Genomic DNA, 17,446 nt, shown 5'->3' with positions numbered 1-17,446 from the left:
TACAGAGGAAAAAGAAGAAAGAATAAGCTGGGTAGCAATCAAATCTTATAGAGTATAATTGGATAAGTAGCATCCAGGATCCAGCCGAATCCCATACACCATTGAAGCAGAAGAGTATCCCAAGAATCTCACACAGCTCAGTTAACCAATATGTTTTCACATATAAAAAATATGTATTCAGCTGCAACATTATATACAATAATAGAAAATAAAGAACCAATAGATAAGTAAAAATTGCAAAGGCTTTAGATGTCGAGAGAAATGCTCCCAATTATATACTCCCTGTAAACCTCAACTAATGAGTAAGAAGAGAAAGAATAGATATACCGGCATTTACAAATTGCGCCCACCCTCCTCCAGCATCATCCCTTTCAGACTTCTAGCCAGCCAGATTGCTGTATCCCTCGGAGACACCTTCTCCCTTCCAAAAGGTTTCAGGACAACCGTGAGCTCTTCAAGCCGATTCTGCTGAAGTAAGTCAGCAGACAGTTCCAGCAGTCCCTCAAGTGCCTCTGCTCTTTGCCTGAAGGAATTGACATCTAAAGTTTCCTTCATGGGCGGTGATGCTTCTTCTCGAGCTGGAGGAGGGTTCATCTTCGCTGGACTGGATTCAGAAGGGTCCGACATTGCAGCCACAGGGTTGTCAGTTATAGTTGTTACACCTACTTCCTTGGTGACAGGGTTTTCAAAGAGATTTGAAGTAGGAGTGGCATTCTGAGAGCATGTAGATTCCGAAGTTGGAGTTTTAGAAGCTGTGGATGGCTGTGGAGTAGAAGAAGAAGGTGAATCTTTTAAAACAACCTCATCTCTGGCAACATCTATTGTTTTTCCAGCATCCGGATCTCGTTCAGTGTTTTGTGCCACAGGATGCTCAATCGTAGCTTGGATGTTGCTATGAGATATCACATGTATCACTTTATTTGGAGCAGTTGGGGTAATGGCTAAAACCGGCATTTCATTAACTGCATTTTGCTCCAGTAATCCTCTGTCTGGCAACGAACTCTTCTGGTTCGGTAAAATGGAAGGGTCTGCAGAAGAAACGAGTTTCTTGATCATGACCTTGTCATCAATGCTTGATGGTGAGGTGAGGTCCGGCTTGGTCACAGGATCAGGCCTACTGATGGTTGTAGCATCTTCTCCACCCAAAGGTATATCTTCAGTGATGCAAAACGAAACCTCCATATTCGCCGTAGAGCTCGTTCTTTCATCGCGAGCATTGTTCACATTCATAAGTTTATCAGCATTTTTCACATTCATAAGCTTATCGTCCGACCGTTCTTGTAGTTTTCCAGAGGAGCAAACTTTAGATGCATAGTCACTCCCACGGCATCCAGGTGATAGATTTTCCGCTCCTTCAGATTGAGATGAGGAGCGAGTGGAACAGCTGGGTCTCGATTCGTTTATTTCAACTTCTACGGCTTCTTGTATTCTAGTTTGGCAGTTAGCCTCAAGATGATCCCCAAAGCAAATTCCTGTCCTTTCTGGGGGGAAAGGTGAGTCAATAATTTCATATATTGTAGCTTGCTCGGGACTGTGATGAAACTCTTCCGATGAGCTAATAAACGGATTCATCACATCGTCAGAGAGCTCGAAACCTTGGATAGATACTGGTGAAGATGCTGAGTTGCTGCTCTCTGTTTGCATTCTCCTAGAACCTGCAGATAAAGACCTTTTTGGGTTCTGTGTGTTTTCCCTCAAATTATGTGAAGCACAGCCATTAGGCACCGATTTCATGATTTCAGGATCTTGAACATCATTAGGACCATTCTTCGTAATATCATTTATGCAATTAGGAATATCACGCTGTGCTTGCCGGATTCGTGCAGGAAATGAGGGTCTCCTAGACAGAGTAGGAGGCGTTTTCTGTCTTGTCCTCGTTGAAAATCCTTCTTCAGCAATGGGCTTTATGAGACCAGAGGGAGGGATACCTTCACGTCTAGCCTTCGTCTTCGGAGGGGTTTCCACAACAGGTAACTACAGAGGTAGATCAACGAGAATATAAACCAGTTCCAGCCGAGGGGAGGGGGAAAAAGAACATGAAAACTTTTCATTACCTGATGCTTCAAGGAAGGCGTTCCTTGTACTCGTTTATTAGAATCAGCATTTGTTCTTTCTGGGGCTTCTGCATTACCCTTCGGACCATAATTAACGAGATTCGGTTGTTTTGCAACTCTTGGAGATGCTTCGGTAACCGTTCTCTGGTTGCTACCACTGCTCGATTTCAAATGGTGGCTTCTAAGTGGAGAATTATTATTTTCTCTGTTTTTTCCTTCTTTGAGAGATACCATAATATTTTTAATTGTTTTGGGCTGCTTCGTTTCATTGCTATTTCTCTGCTCCTCATGCAGTGGTTTGCCGACATCATGTTCCATGGTATTTACGGACAATGAGTCCATAATTTGTGGGCCCTCCTCCGTCTTTGACAGTGACCTGCATTCAACATCTTCATCAACTGAAGCTGTCTCCATATCAGGGGACTTATGACCACGGTTCACTGTGTTCTTCTCGCTTGAGACTAAGCTGTCTCTGTCACTGCATGAACTGCTGCTACCTTGGCTCTCAGCCATGTTCCTTCGACTTACACGGCCAGTGGGAGGAGGTTTCTCAAGCGTAATAGCAGCAATCGGTTTATAGGATGGGCGGTATTGATCCACGTAAGGCTGTAGATATGGATGTTTCAGAAGTTCTGACGCCTGAAAAATTATTCAAAATTAGATTATAAAAAAGCATTGTTTACAAATGATGGATACAAAAGATCTAAAGGAGTTTCTTACACTTGACCGATGTTCCGGGTTTTTTCTTAGCATGCTCTTGATTAGCATTTTCCTATTACATAAAACACCATTCGAGTTAAGATTCTATACTTTCGCCCTTGAATTGTATAAAGGGGCTAAGAGAAGGCTATATTTCGTTCTATGAAAAAATGTGGAGTACTCTATAAAGGGTTACCACGGAGAAAAATATCGCAAAGATAAGCTAATTGCAACTCTTATCAATGCAATAAAAGAGAATAATATACTAATATAATGGGAAAAATAAATAAAAAAAGGGACCAACAAAGACCAAATGTGCTTACAAGGATGGGGAGTAGCAAGGAGGCAATGGGCCAATCGATGATCGATTAATCTTGCTTATTAGTCCGGCCATATCCTGAGACATGAATGCAGCTATTCATTATAAAGATGATTCCAGAGAAAATATATGTTACACAAATGAAAACAGAAAAAGTAATGTCTATTATAGTCAGGAGCATTGTTGTTAGCACACTTTTCCTCCTCTCTTACTTTACCAATTTCTCATTAAAACCTGTGTTGTCCACAAATGGGACTATTTTTTGTGGACGGAGGGATAATGATTTTATAAATATTTCAAAGACCAATGGAAAACATAGGAAAAAATTGCAACTGAACAGAATAAGGGCCAGAAATCTTACAAAAGCCTTGAAAGCAGGGCGATGAGCAGCCATTTCATACATACAGCAACCTAATTGAGGAAAGAAAAGTTACAAAGTGGGAAGTCTTATTCAGCAGGTGTTGAAGAGTTAAGAGTGATTGACCATCAACATACCAAGAGACCAAATATCAGACTTAAATCCATACGGAATGTCAGCCAAAAGTTCAGGACACATATAATTGGGAGTTCCAACTACCTGAGCAAAACATAAGAAAGATTTCAGTAAAGAAGTACTGGAATTCGTTGCAAGAAAAACAGATGAAAAGTCCCAGATGCAATGCTACATGAAATGGACAATGATTCCAGCAAAGTAATTACAGTTAGGGAAATACTTATGTTTGTTTGTCTCCTCTAGAGTTAGTTTGAATCATTTCCCAGTAGTCTTAGCACTGATCAAGTGCAAGGCACTTATGAAGCAAAATACCTATGATGCATTCACTTAAACTAACCATTATGCTAAGTCTGCTACACACTCTCTGCATATTTAAGTTTAAAATAATTGTTCATATTACGTTGTAAATTCCATGAGAAGTTCTATAATGGTAACATTCAATTTCTTTGTTGACAGAAGTACTCAGCTGCATCTCATAATATGAAAGAAACAATTGTGAGTCAATTTTCTAAGTAAACTCAATTTCTCCTTTTCCTAAATATAATTGGGTTAATAAAATATTAAGTATCTTCCAAAGTTCCAACAAAATAACCAACGGAAAAACAACCAGTATATAGCATTTATAATCCCATAAGTACAATTAATTCCATCAAGGAAGAGAGAGGTATATATGCATTATGAAACACATACTGAAGAAGCCAAGTCATCTGCCTTCAAAGTTTTAGCAAGCCCAAAATCACCTGCTCATAGGAAAGTTCAAAGACAATCTTTTTTCAGAACATGATTAAGATTCTGAAACTGAGCAATAAAGAATCATTTCCTAGCCTTCTGCAGAATTTCATTTTTTCTTTTTTCGTAAACAAAAAGCCAATGCTAAGAGGGAAAAGTTCTGGTTATCTCCTTTCTATGAAGCATCATGTTTTAGGGAAGTTGATGATTTTTTCATGATTAGCGTCGGAATAAATTCTCTTACTTGATGTACAATGAGGTCCCTTCATTTACTTCAAAATGCATATAGTTTGACAAAGATGCTACTGTCTAGTGAATTTGTTAAATTTTTTCATTATGTGGTGGCATTTTATTAAGAAGAAAACAGAATCAGGGATTGTTCAGATCCAAGCTACGGTTCATCTACTTCTACAACCTAGGTTGATGAGTGTAGAATCTCAGATGAACACTTTATTAAAACTTAGGGATTACGAATGTGCTTGTAGTTTTCTATCAGCAACATGTTTGCGAATTTTTTTACTTTAAGATGTTTAGAATGGGATTGATTTCTTTCCCTTGATAATAGGCGAGTGACTTTTTACACTAATATTATCCGGATCTTCAGTAAGATAGAAGAATTTGGTTCCTCTATTAACTTACCTAAACGAACACCTTGATCTTTGGTAAGAAAAATATTTGAGCACTGCAACAAAGAGCTAAAGAGATCAGTTCCCACTGTTAAAGGAACATAATAAAAAATCAAGTCAGCTATGCTTACCTTAAGATCCCGATGCAGAACATAGTTGGAGTGCAGATACTCAACCGCCAATAATAGTTGAGCAAACCACTTCAACAGTTTCTACAGAGAGGCATGATTAAACAGGAAGCATATCAATTAAAATTCGAACTTTAAATCAGCAAAGAGTAATACATCTGAAAGGTAGGAACTCAAACCTCCTCCGGGAAGTGCTGTCCATTGGATTTTTTCATCAATTCAGCCCTGTTATTCAACCATCAAAATATTATGTTAAAAGGCGCTTATGCATATGGAAATGAATTCATCTGTCCAGTTACAATTGCATCATAACACACTTACATGTCACCACCCTCACAGTAGCCAGTAACAATGCAGACATAACAACCCTGTTTTATTTTAAAAGATATAGTTCGGTAAGAAAAAATTTTATTATGAAAGTCTACCTACACCAAGAATAGTCATGGAATTATATTGAAGACTAGGAATTAGAAGCTTCAACGAGAATTACCTTCTCTACCCAAGCTTCCTTATACTCAACAATATACGGATGTTGTATCCGTGCAATTAAAGCCATCTGTTATTTCAAATAGCCAGAAACACCTCTGTTAGTTCATATTCAAGCACCGGTACACATGACTAACGACGAAACTCGCGATATAGTGGAGACTCTAGATTACTAAAATTGGACTGAGGAAATTGACAATAATGCCTTATCAGATAAAGCTCTCTTCATTTACCATGTAAGCAATCATACATTCTTCTTCAAACAGATAGTGAAAAGTACTTGAAATCAAGAGATTCCCAAAAACATTGACAAGAATATCAAATACTAAAAAAACACCAAATTAGCAAGAATATTCTTTTCAAAATGCAGTGAGCAAACAAAGAAAGTATAAATAACAATAACTGCATCGATCTGAAGAAGTTAAAAAAAAAACAGTTTCACCTCTTGATGTGCTGATCTCCGGCAACGCTCCGTTTGGCGAGCTAACCGAATCTTCTTGAGCACATACCTATGTGACATTTCCAAAATCAGAAAAAGGACATACAAGAATCACAGATTTCCCTATAAACTAAAAATCATCATTAGATTGATTATGTCGTACTTTTTCCTTTCCAATTTGTGATTGACTAAAATGGCAGCACCAAAAGCTCCACGCCCAATTTGCTCCATAAGCTCATACTGATCCATTTTCGATTCCATATCTCAAAGCCCCAAACCCCTCTCACTCTAAATTCCTGATTTCTACACTGATGCTCGCATTTACAAAATCTCACCGAATCATCGAATCCTCAAACACAGGAATAATCTGTATCACTCAAGTGAAACTGCTGCTTAAAGACTAAATACAAAGAAACACATGTTGACATTAACCTAATTTTTGGATCTTCTGCCGCTTCTATGTGCACATGAGCAGATCAATCCCAAAAAATGCACATCATAATTCCAACTCCACAAATAGCAATACATACACGAAAATGAGCAGCAAGTACTTGGACAGACTGATGCAGTTAATGAAATTCAACCAGAGAAAGCTGAGCTTTTCAATGTTTTTTCTTTTGATTAAACAGTTAATTGTAGTTAGGTTGGGTGGGTTGGTGTTACAATTAACAATTTCCAACTAATTTATTTGTGAGAGGAACTAATTCACTGCGACAGCCCTACCCTATCTTCCGTGAGCTGTCATTCAGATGAAAACGATAATTTACCCAAACTGGAGTGAATGTTTTTCGGAAAGTCAAAATAAATGGCTAAAATCTTAATAATTTAATTTATAAAATTAAATTTCTAAATTACATAAATTGAAAAATCTATATTCATAATTTAATTTTCTAAATTACATAATCAAGATTACTAAAGTACTACTACCAAATAAAACACAGTCTAACTTCCTAAATTTCATCATTATTATTCTTTTAATTTATATATTTAATTATAATTTTAGATGTTTATAGATTTAAAATAAATAAATTTAAAAAATTTACTCCATCGGTTCCTTAAAACATAGGATTAGTTCATTTATTTTTATTTTTATTTTTTAAAACGAAGGAGTATAATACAAAGTCTAAATTGCATCATTATAAAATGAAATTCGCAAAAATAATTAAAATAGGGAATAATTAGGTCATTCCTACTCATCCAAAATCGTTTTGGTTCGTTCCATTAAATTTATATTTCCTGTTTTAAAATTTGTTAATTGCATTAATTTAACTATTTCCTATTTAATATTTGTTTCATTCCATTAATTTCACATTTTCTATTTTAAAATTTGTTTCATTCTATTAATTTTATATTTCTGATTTAAAGTTAGAGAATAAGTATCTCTCTCATACACACATGGATTCAAAAAATAAATTCAGCAATCACCGTGACGCCTATAATGGTGCTTCGCAACTACTGCGAATCAATCAAGCAACTCGACTATCTATTCCTCCTTTGGTGGATATAGCAGTCGCCCATTCATCAGTGATCTTGTTATGGCCTTTGGATCAGAGGACCTGCCCCCTCCCAGTTGTCCACCATGGCCACAACAATATTGTCGACAGAGGGGTGACCGCTATATCCATAAGATGAGGGATGGATAATCGAGTTGCTTAATTGGCTTACTTATGTGTGAATACTATCAAACGTCAATCAAAACAACATTACATCGTATATAGTTAATAATGGCATATTATACTTAATTAAATAATTTCACTTGTTCCATTTCATCCCATCCCGTTTCTCAATTTTTGCTTGCATCTCATATTTTATCAATATAAACTTTAATTCAACAAATAAAATTATTTAAAATATATAAATAAATAATACGAATCGTTCGTTTTCTGTAAGACCACCCTCATCGGTGATTTTGAGATGGAGGTGGAGCATATAAGACAAAATAGGAAGCAATAAAAATAAAGTAAAAATGAAATTATCCAATCCAACCCCCAATTTTAAGACTTGTCAGCCGGCCAAACCAAAAGTGGAGGGCAAATGACACATGTCTATTTTCCGTTGGCTCCATGTATTATTATTTTTACTTTTTTTTATTTACTATTAATTATTGATTAATCACTCCTTTATTTAATTATGCACATGTTTTAGAATTGTATACTAAAAATATGAAATGTAAATATGTTGGATAATCACCTTTTGAATATTTTGAACATTGTGAATTTATGAAATTTTTATTACTTTTAGTTATTAATTTAATTTATTTAATAATTATCATTTTTGTGAACATTGTGCACACTTGGATTAATTTTGGCACAAACAATTAAATATGTACTAATGTTTATCTTGTTTAAGCTAGCTTTTTTTTCACTCTTTCATTTGTATTTTGGTTTGTTTATTTCTATTATCGTATTGTATTTTTTTAATGTGTGTAATTTATTATTATATTGTGCTTTAATTATTTGAATATCTAATATTTTCTATTTTAAATTTGAATCATATACTTTTTACTATAATTTTTAGACATTATTTAATATATTTAAATTAATTATAAATCAAAATATTAATATAAAATATATGAAAAAGAAAATATTGGGTTGGGTTGGGTTGGGGTCACTGATGGAAGTAAAAAAGTTGATGGGTTAAATTGAGTGAGGGTTGTGTATGTGGAGGATAGAGAAATGAATATTTTATTAAAAAGTTGATTGAGATTGGATTGGATGAATGTCACGGATGGAGATAGTCTAATGTGACATCAATTTTGTTGTTGTTCCAGTATGTAATGTAAAGAAGTCATTAAGTAATGTTAACATCAATTTTTTATATTAATTACAAAATCAAAACAATTAACTATTCAGTAAAACTATATTAGTAGTAATTTTTTAAAAGTTGATATGCAAATCTACTAGCTAAAGTTTATGAATTTATTTGTAAATTTATTGCCAAATTGGATATTAATAAGAGTGATAATAAACAATTAAATTTTGTACAACCAAAATAAGGTTATATTGATAATTTGATGTATTAATTATATATTAAAATAATAAATATAGTAAGTGGATAAGTTAAAAAGACTTATTAGCCTTTAATCTTATTTTTTATTTTTATATTTGAATTTTCTTTTTATTGTATTTAAAATTTGAATTAAAGTATGCACTAATTACATTTATGGTTCCAAAAAAGTAAAAAATTATACACAAATCATAAATATATGACCATAATATTATGCACTTTCCATGTACTCCTTCCGTTTCTTTATAGTTGAGTCATTTTATCATTTCGGGAAGTTTCTTCATAGTTGAGTCGTTTCCTTATATGGTAACTTTTTCTTCTTTCTTACTTTACTCTCTCTTACTTTATTCTCTCTACTTTATTTACTTTATACTTTATTCTCTCTACCTTTTCCTCTCTCTTACTTTTTTATCTATTTATTTAACATACCCAACATTCATTTCTAAAACTCCGTGCCAAAAAGTTTCATCTCAACTATAAAGAAACGGAGGAAATACTATATATATATATATCCATATATTTTAATTAAAATACATAAATAAACCAATTTTTTTATAAATAAATCAGTTTTTTGTTATATAAAATTTGGTCACGTACATTTGTTGATTAATCTGTGGAGTAGAAAAACTTGCAAGAGGTGTTTTACGATTTAATTTTGATAGGGAGCTGAGCTGACAGAGTGACAGTCACCTCTCTCTAATGATTGTCTAATTAGTAGTTAAAGGGTTTAAATTAAAGACGACAAATTTATATTCACGCAAATAATTAGGATCAAACTTACTGTGGTTAACTGATAGAGTAATATTTTCAAATGTATAGCGAGAATGCCATCATTTTAAAATCTTTGACTACTGAATAATACTAGTATATTCTCTTTTGATTTTACCAAAAACTTTGCATCCAAAGTAACCAAAAAAAATGAAACTATAAGGTCATTTCTAATCATATAGTAGTATTAAATTTTATTTTTGATGTAGAAATTTTTTAATTATATTGTAAATCTACATTTTTATATTTTTTATGAAACAATATAAAATATGGGTCTCTGCAAAAATTTGTGAGACACATGCTAAAAAATAATGTAAATATTGAATTTGATGTATTAAGTAAAATACTTTCTAGTATGACATATACTCAAAAAATAGATTTGTATTTGGCGTAAATAGTTGGAAACAGTCTAATTACTATTAAAACTCGATCACATTTTCAGTGGTAATCTAAAACTCAAAATGCAAATACTAGCTTTAATGGTATTTCATAGCTCGTTTCATTTTGGATTGTTGAGTAAAATATATAATACTCGGTTTTGAATATACACAAAAACAAATTCTAATTATTTTTTTCTAATTTTATAAGGAAAATATATATATAGAGAGAGAGAATATTCATTTAAATATAGAATTTAGTATAAACGATTGTTATAAAATCACTATTTAATATAATATTTATACTAGAATTGGTTTAAGTCTAATATAAATAGTTAGATTAAATCTTATAACTGGATACATCTTCATTTTTTTAATTAAAAATTTGAAAAGCCCATGTGAGCAAAGCAAATATTCCCTCTATTACCTATTACTTGAGGCATTATTTTTGGCACACGATTTAAAAAAATTGTGTTTAGTTTATTAAAAGAGATCAAATAATTGTATAAGAAAAAGAATGAATTATGAGAGATAAGAGAGTAGAGTGATAGAATAAGTGATATTAAATATTTTGTAGTTAACCACAAAAGAAAACTGACACTCATATAACGTGGGATAATCTAAAATAGAATACAATTCAAGTAACTTGGATTCTACTTATATTATTTATTACTATTATTTTGATGTATTCTATTTGTATTGTTTATTGAATGGATTATTTACGGTGTTTTATACATTACTAATTTATATGTTGAGAAGACTATTTTGATATTTTATACTACCCCTTTTTAAAAATATAGTATAATTTTCATTTACTCAGTCCTTTAAAAATATAAAATTTTAAAACTTTCTATTTTAGAAAGTGAACCTCACAATTCTCTCTTACTTTATCCATTTTTCTCTTCCTATTTCTTATATTATCAATTCATCTCTCTTACTTACCAATGGTCCATTGAAACTGTGCCATATTTCAAAAGTTTCAAATTAAAGTTGCATGGAAACGACACGAAATGCACCCAAAATACTTTGATTATGAGGGATTTAAAGTTAGAAGCTTTTGGCATATGTGATGCAACTGAAGAGTCACCAACGGTGCCCATTAACCGGTCACTAGATGCCTAGCCAAGAAGTTCGAAGACAGATTGAATAGATTAGTTCAACAAATGTTGATTTGAGAATTATTCAAGATGTCCATCCAAGAAGACGGATTAAATAGTTCAAAATGCATTAATTTATTTACGTGCAATAGTCCAATGACTGAAGGCTTATAGACTATTTGTGAAGAACGAGCCCAAGAAAATTATGAATCTTATTCATTTAGAAAATTGCAAGATTTGGAAGCTAAACAATTTTGTTTTGATATTTATTTATTTTCTAGTTAGTAGATTAAGTGGATGACAAGATATTATTATTTTACCAAATTAGAGTTTCATTTCTAGCTTATTTTCTTCTGTTTCAAACCAATCTCTCATTAAGCGTCATCTAAAACTACAATCATATTAAAATGCGGTCAAAATCACATATACTCCATATACTAAAAGTGGAATCAATATAATTGATTAACATAAATATTAATTTATCACCTATGGGTGATATGAAATGTTAATGCATACAAATTGATATATCGATATACGTCATTTCGATGGTCGATTAATGTGAATGTATCGAATAACAATATGAAATATCAATATAGCAAAAATAGGATATCACATATTCATAATGAAATATCAATAAATATGTAAATAATAGAATCGAAATTCGATCATATTTATGATATGAGAAAACTTAAAGTGTATTTGTTTTAATTTTAGCAGTCAATGATTGTATATGTAGCATAATATCTAATTAATGATGTATGAGTGTTTGAGTGGAAAGAGATTATAAAATTGATGCATGAGAGTAATAATAATGCATTAATGGATGGAGTAGGGTGTCAGTGCAAGAGCACGTGCTGTGGCTCCCCTGGCACACATGTGATTCGCACGTGACACGTGCTCCGCTGACTCTTCTCTGGTCAACCAAATCCTCATTAAACGATTAAATATTTAAATAAATACTCTCATCTTACAATTAGTAAAGCGTTTTTTTAACATACTGTATAATCTAAAAAATATAATATCTAAAGAAAATTAAAGTAAATGAGCAAAGAAAAAATAAAGTAAAAGAATAAAGAAAGAATAAAATACTAAAAGAAATACTAAAAGAAAGTAAAAAATCAAGAAAGAGTAATTATATTATTATTAGAAAAAAATGAAATTGACACGTCCCAGAAAAGGAATTAGAATAGTTTATAATAGAACATAAGGAGTACTAATGTTTCTTCATAGACTTAGACTTGTTATTTTATCATTCAAAAAACTACTATATCTGTTCAGGAAAAATAGTCATATTTTTTTTTTTTTTGTCATCCATCTTATTAGTCTCTATCTATTTATAATAGTAAAGTAAATTTTACTCTATAACGAACTAAGTCTCAATTTTAAATACTTTAACCACTTTTCCCCTTATCTCTCAACTTTTCTAATTTTGAACATTGCATGTTGTCTACAACTAAAATTATTTTTTATGGACGAGAAAATACTCCCTTCGTCCCTTAAAAATAAACCATATTTGCCATTTTTGGAATGTCCCTAAAAAATAGACCAATTTTATTTAAGGAAACATTTTTATCGCTTATAAGATGAATCTTATTCTTCACTAACAATACTTCAATTACTTTTCATTTCTATTTCTTTCTTACTTTACCAATCGTGCATTATTAATTTATAATCTATCAAGAAAAAATGTGATATTAAAATAAAAGATGATTTAAAGCTATACTATTAATGTAATAATGAGTAATCTATTTATGTTATAAAATTAATATTGCCAGGATACATGTTTAAAAAAAAAAAAAAAATTGCCGTGACATACTGCAGAAGCAGACTGTACACAATTCCCCTGTTAAATTATTGATTAATCGAATCCCTGCAGTTTACATAATTCATCGAATTGTACCAGATATAATGAAGAATATGTGAATATGCATGTTAAGGTCTGAAGAGTGAAGCCAAAATTGGGCCCCTAAATATTCCAGTTTGTTACCCCCAAAAGGATTTTGAATTATATATGTCAGCAACATTATTTTTGTTTATATGAGTACTCACTACTCCGTACTCAAACTATTGCATACCGATTTTTTTTTTTAATTTAAGAAAGTGACGAATAAAGTTTAAATGTTACTCCTAGTTACTACTACTACAAGTTTGAATACACCATCCAACTCGTTTATATAAATAGTAATATTAGTACTCCTTTTTTTATCGACTAAATAATTAACTCGTGGTAGATAATTTCCATTAAGTATTAGATTTCGATATTTGTTTTAATAATAATTTTGATAAATTCTATTGATATGTATAATTTCAGTTCAACCAACGAAATGCAATTATTTATTTCGTCGGATGGATGTATGACATGCATATCCAATTTCTACTCAAAATGTTAGGTGGTACGTACGTAATTGCTAAGGATGATTAAAAGTGACTTATAAATTTATGTACAACAACCAATACCTTTCACTATGTCGATTTTAAGCATAGATCATGCAAAATAGGTGCAACAACAAGCAACTGCCAATTTGATATCCAAAAGTTACAATTATAAAGATTGATGAAATCTTGTGATTCAGCATGTCACAATTAATTAAGCAAATCAACGCAGCTGTAACGCCGCAAAACTAGTTGGTTAAACTACTATGTATGCATATACACCATTATTTTTCACTATATCTTAATTACACTATATTTACTACTCCATTCTTCAATGTATGTAGCTGCGCGCTTGTGCATATGCACTTCACGGAAGTCATCACTCATTTCTAATTTTGTGGGTAATAAGAAACCAAATAAAATGATGGGTAAAGCTATATGGCCATAATGTGGCTGGTCATAAATGGCTTTTCAGTAAATATAGATACTTTTGGATATTAATAATTTAATTGACTCATTTAATGCTTAATCAGTTGACAATATTACCCTTAGTTTTTAATTATAGTTTCTTTCATTTATTCCATTCTTTTTTAGAGTAATTTGTTACTTAACTTTTTTATCACTTCGTTTTTATTTTTATTACTCTATATTATATAAATAATAGTTTTTTTTAAATTTTAGTTATTACAATACTCCATAACATATAATCAATAAGGTAATGATGAAGTTATATAACTACTATCGTAATATATATATATATATTACTTTTTAAATCTTCACGTATCAAGATTTAATTTATCAATTTTCTCTATAATTTCAAAATAAGTTGTGAATATGTGGCATTACATTTCCATATTAGTGAGTAGGTTGTGATATAACACCAAGGTTAAATATATATTATAATAAAATTAGTTATAAAATTTAAAATTTAGTAAATACTCCGTACTACTTAACTCCGAATTATTTTGACAAATTGTTAATATTATATAATAGTAGGAGTATGTGTTTTCATTAAAATTAAATCATTTCACTATAATTAAACAGTGAATTAATTTGTAGTATAACTAAAGTTGAATTGTTTTTGTATAAATATATTGTCATAGTATTTACATGTATTTTATTCGCAAGTTATTTAATAATAGGATAAGTTATACTAGTATATTTTAAATTAGTTTAAACTAAGTAAGTGAAGCTAAACATAAATAATCACTAATAATAGAATTGAAATATCATGAGCATATTTTATTATGATTTCAAAACTAATATACATATTAAATCATCTGAATAATTTTTAGTACCTCACTTTAAATTAATAAAATATGTATTTGATTACAAATAAGTGCATAATTGATTGCTAAACAATTTTATAATAATTAAATAATTAGTATAGTTAAAATTGATCAAAATAATTAAATTACGTGACTAAAGTGTGTGGTTTAATGTTTTCTAAATATAGGCATTGGGAAATAATTAGGAAAAAAGTATTTTTTTTCATCATGCCTTAGAGTTGGATCTATTAATGATGTTTAGGATTATTATTTGTTGAAAACTTTTCATAAATAAATGTTTTTGTGGATGACCAAAAATGGTAATTGTGCTCTATTTTTTGTGGACAACCAAAAATAGTAATTGTGCTCTATTTTTTGTGGACGAATGAAGTATTATTGATTGGATACAAAGAGTGTCGGGTATAGGATTTAAGGTTTGATGGTACGAATTATAAAACAAATAATTATGATATAAATAAAATTATATGAAATATAAATATAATTATAAATAGTAAATACCAAGAAAAATTTATTTGAGGTACTAGTTTATTAAAAATAATATTATATAAAATAATAAAAATAATAGAATATAATATAAAAAATAAAAAGCAATTAAAAAAAAGTAAGAATATTTTTATTTGAAGTATGAGTTTTACTACAAATAATATAACATAAATGATAAAATATAGTATAGGGTATAATATAAAAAATCAAAGCAATTAAAATAAATAGTAGCATAATATGAGAAAAAAAAACTTATAATATAATCTAATATGTAGGAAAGAAAATGGCAGTACAAATAAATACTACTCTACATAACTAAAAGAAACAAAAAAAGTAAAGAAAATATGAGTGCAGAAATAAAAAAAAAATATAAACGCAAGTGATCAGTATCAGTATAAGTCAAAATGTGAATTTGGGAGGGTATATTAGTCTTAAAAAAATTGCTACTTTCTAGCTTTATAAATTTCATCAATTTAACATTAAATACACAGAATTTTAATAATTTTTTAATATTATGGCTGGCCATAATGTGGCCATTTAGCATCACTCTAAAATGATAGTCACCTCCACTAATTAATCATGGAATCAAATCATTAATCATATCAATCATATATATAATTATATAGTGTAACAGCTACTTCCAATGATGATTTCTCAAATAATCCGCTCTTTCTCAGATAATGTTTCTTGTGTCAATAATTAGGAGGCAAAAAGAGCCCCAGTGCGTAAAACTAGAAGAATCTAATGATCGATTCAATAACTTTAATTAGTCTTTGATAAAGAAATAACAATAAAAAAGTAAGACTACAATTTATTGTCTGTTAGCCTTATAGGTAAATGCTTTAAAACCTGTTTTAGTCTATATTGCTGCAAATAAGACTATACATTAAAAAAATTTCAATAATGGTCTAACCTTTCCGTTTATAATATTTGATTTTTAACTATTTATGTGAGTTTGAAATTGATATTTAAGAAAAAAAAATTGAGTACTATTTTTTATGATTGTCCTTATATATTAGTACATCTATAAATAATTGCATCTTGTATTATTCGGACGTCTTATCTTTGTTGTGTTAACTTCTTTCGCCATTAATAATTGTTGGACTTGGAGGTTTGTCTATGAAATTGACAATCCGACAATGAACTTCAAAAGTTATCAATTAATTATGACTTTCGACCCCAAATATAGGTCTAATTAGCAAAATAGAGTCACGAAGAAAATTTAAGCAGGAAAATATTCAAAAGTTAGGTCTAATTTGCAATAATGTGGAAAGATTGAGATTTAATGAGCAAGTACTTTTAGCACTAAAGTAGTGTATGTAAAAATGACGTGGAAAGAAGATGAAATATGTTGTTATTATTTAAAATGGAAAGCCCAATATATTACTCCATTTTAAGAAAAAAAGAAATTGGGCATGCCCAAACATATGTTAGTTGTTAGGAAGAGTAGTGTATAGGCCTTCTCACGGCCCACTCTCCTATAATTGATTTTATATTGCTCAGATATTTTTTTTATTGAACATTACTTAATGATAAAATTAAGGACATTCATCCAGTGCCCTTCGGAATTCGGGTAATCGCAACTGCGTATTGAAGGAAGTAACCGAGCATGCGCGGGCATGCTCATATGCCAATGCAGGTTGTTGAGCACACAAAGGCTACATGTTTGCGTGTGCTTGTGCACCCTAATCCATAGCCTAGTCACAAGGTCCCAAGTGATGTTCATTTGATTTAATATGATTTTTTTTATCAATCTAAAAACCTGATATTTCATGTCTTTTTAGCACCTTCACATTTTTCAATTCTAAATTTTATTTAATTTCTTCTAGTTTTTGACAAACTCTATCATCGTGTTAGTGAAATTTGTAGATCAACTTAGATACGAATTCACTGAAGCCAATGTGTAATTGATGTCATATTTATGTTTAAGTGGATTTGTATCTATATGGTTGGATATAACCATTGAATTGAAGTTGAGATAGCCTACTGAAATTCAGTATTTATTTCATAGTGCTCAAGAATTGTGGATAACATTAGAAAATACTTAAGTAGCATTTATTTCATAGTACTCAAGAATTGT

The 17,446-nt window shown here is 30.7% G+C and overlaps 1 protein-coding gene across 1 annotated transcript; it reads right to left on the bottom strand.

Moving 5' to 3' along the window:
- Nucleotides 1-12: 12 nt before the first annotated feature.
- Nucleotides 13-6,631, bottom strand: LOC125217856 (serine/threonine-protein kinase Nek5-like). Its single transcript, XM_089062547.1, has 14 exons — nt 6,137-6,631; nt 5,977-6,043; nt 5,539-5,604; nt 5,370-5,416; nt 5,228-5,273; nt 5,052-5,132; nt 4,934-4,976; nt 4,256-4,305; nt 3,568-3,649; nt 3,434-3,483; nt 3,077-3,150; nt 2,775-2,826; nt 2,055-2,693; nt 13-1,974 (listed from the first exon to the last, which is right to left on the bottom strand). Exons 1-14 carry the CDS (start codon nt 6,232-6,234, stop codon nt 334-336), a joined length of 3,036 nt encoding a protein of 1,011 aa, XP_088918673.1. The 5' UTR covers nt 6,235-6,631; the 3' UTR covers nt 13-333.
- Between the last annotated feature and the right edge of the window lie 10,815 nt (nt 6,632-17,446).

The sequence above is a fragment of the Salvia hispanica genome, chromosome 1 (assembly GCF_029641045.1).
Source record: "Salvia hispanica isolate PSC_SH4W2 chromosome 1, Shi_PSC_v1, whole genome shotgun sequence".
Classification (NCBI taxonomy): Eukaryota; Viridiplantae; Streptophyta; class Magnoliopsida; order Lamiales; family Lamiaceae; genus Salvia; species Salvia hispanica.
Note: the sequence above shows the minus strand (reverse complement) of the source record. Positions and strands in the feature narration are given on the sequence as shown.

Excerpts from the sequence above, each read along its gene's own strand:
- LOC125217856 (XM_089062547.1), bottom strand. The coding sequence starts at position 6,234 with ATGGAATCGAAAATGGATCAGTATGAGCTTATGGAGCAAATTGGGCGT. Across the intron at positions 3,650-4,255 it reads CAGATGACTTGGCTTCTTCA|GTAGTTGGAACTCCCAATTA; the intron begins GTATGTGTTTCA and ends TGTTTTGCTCAG. Across the intron at positions 3,484-3,567 it reads GTCTGATATTTGGTCTCTTG|GTTGCTGTATGTATGAAATG; the intron begins GTATGTTGATGG and ends TTCCTCAATTAG.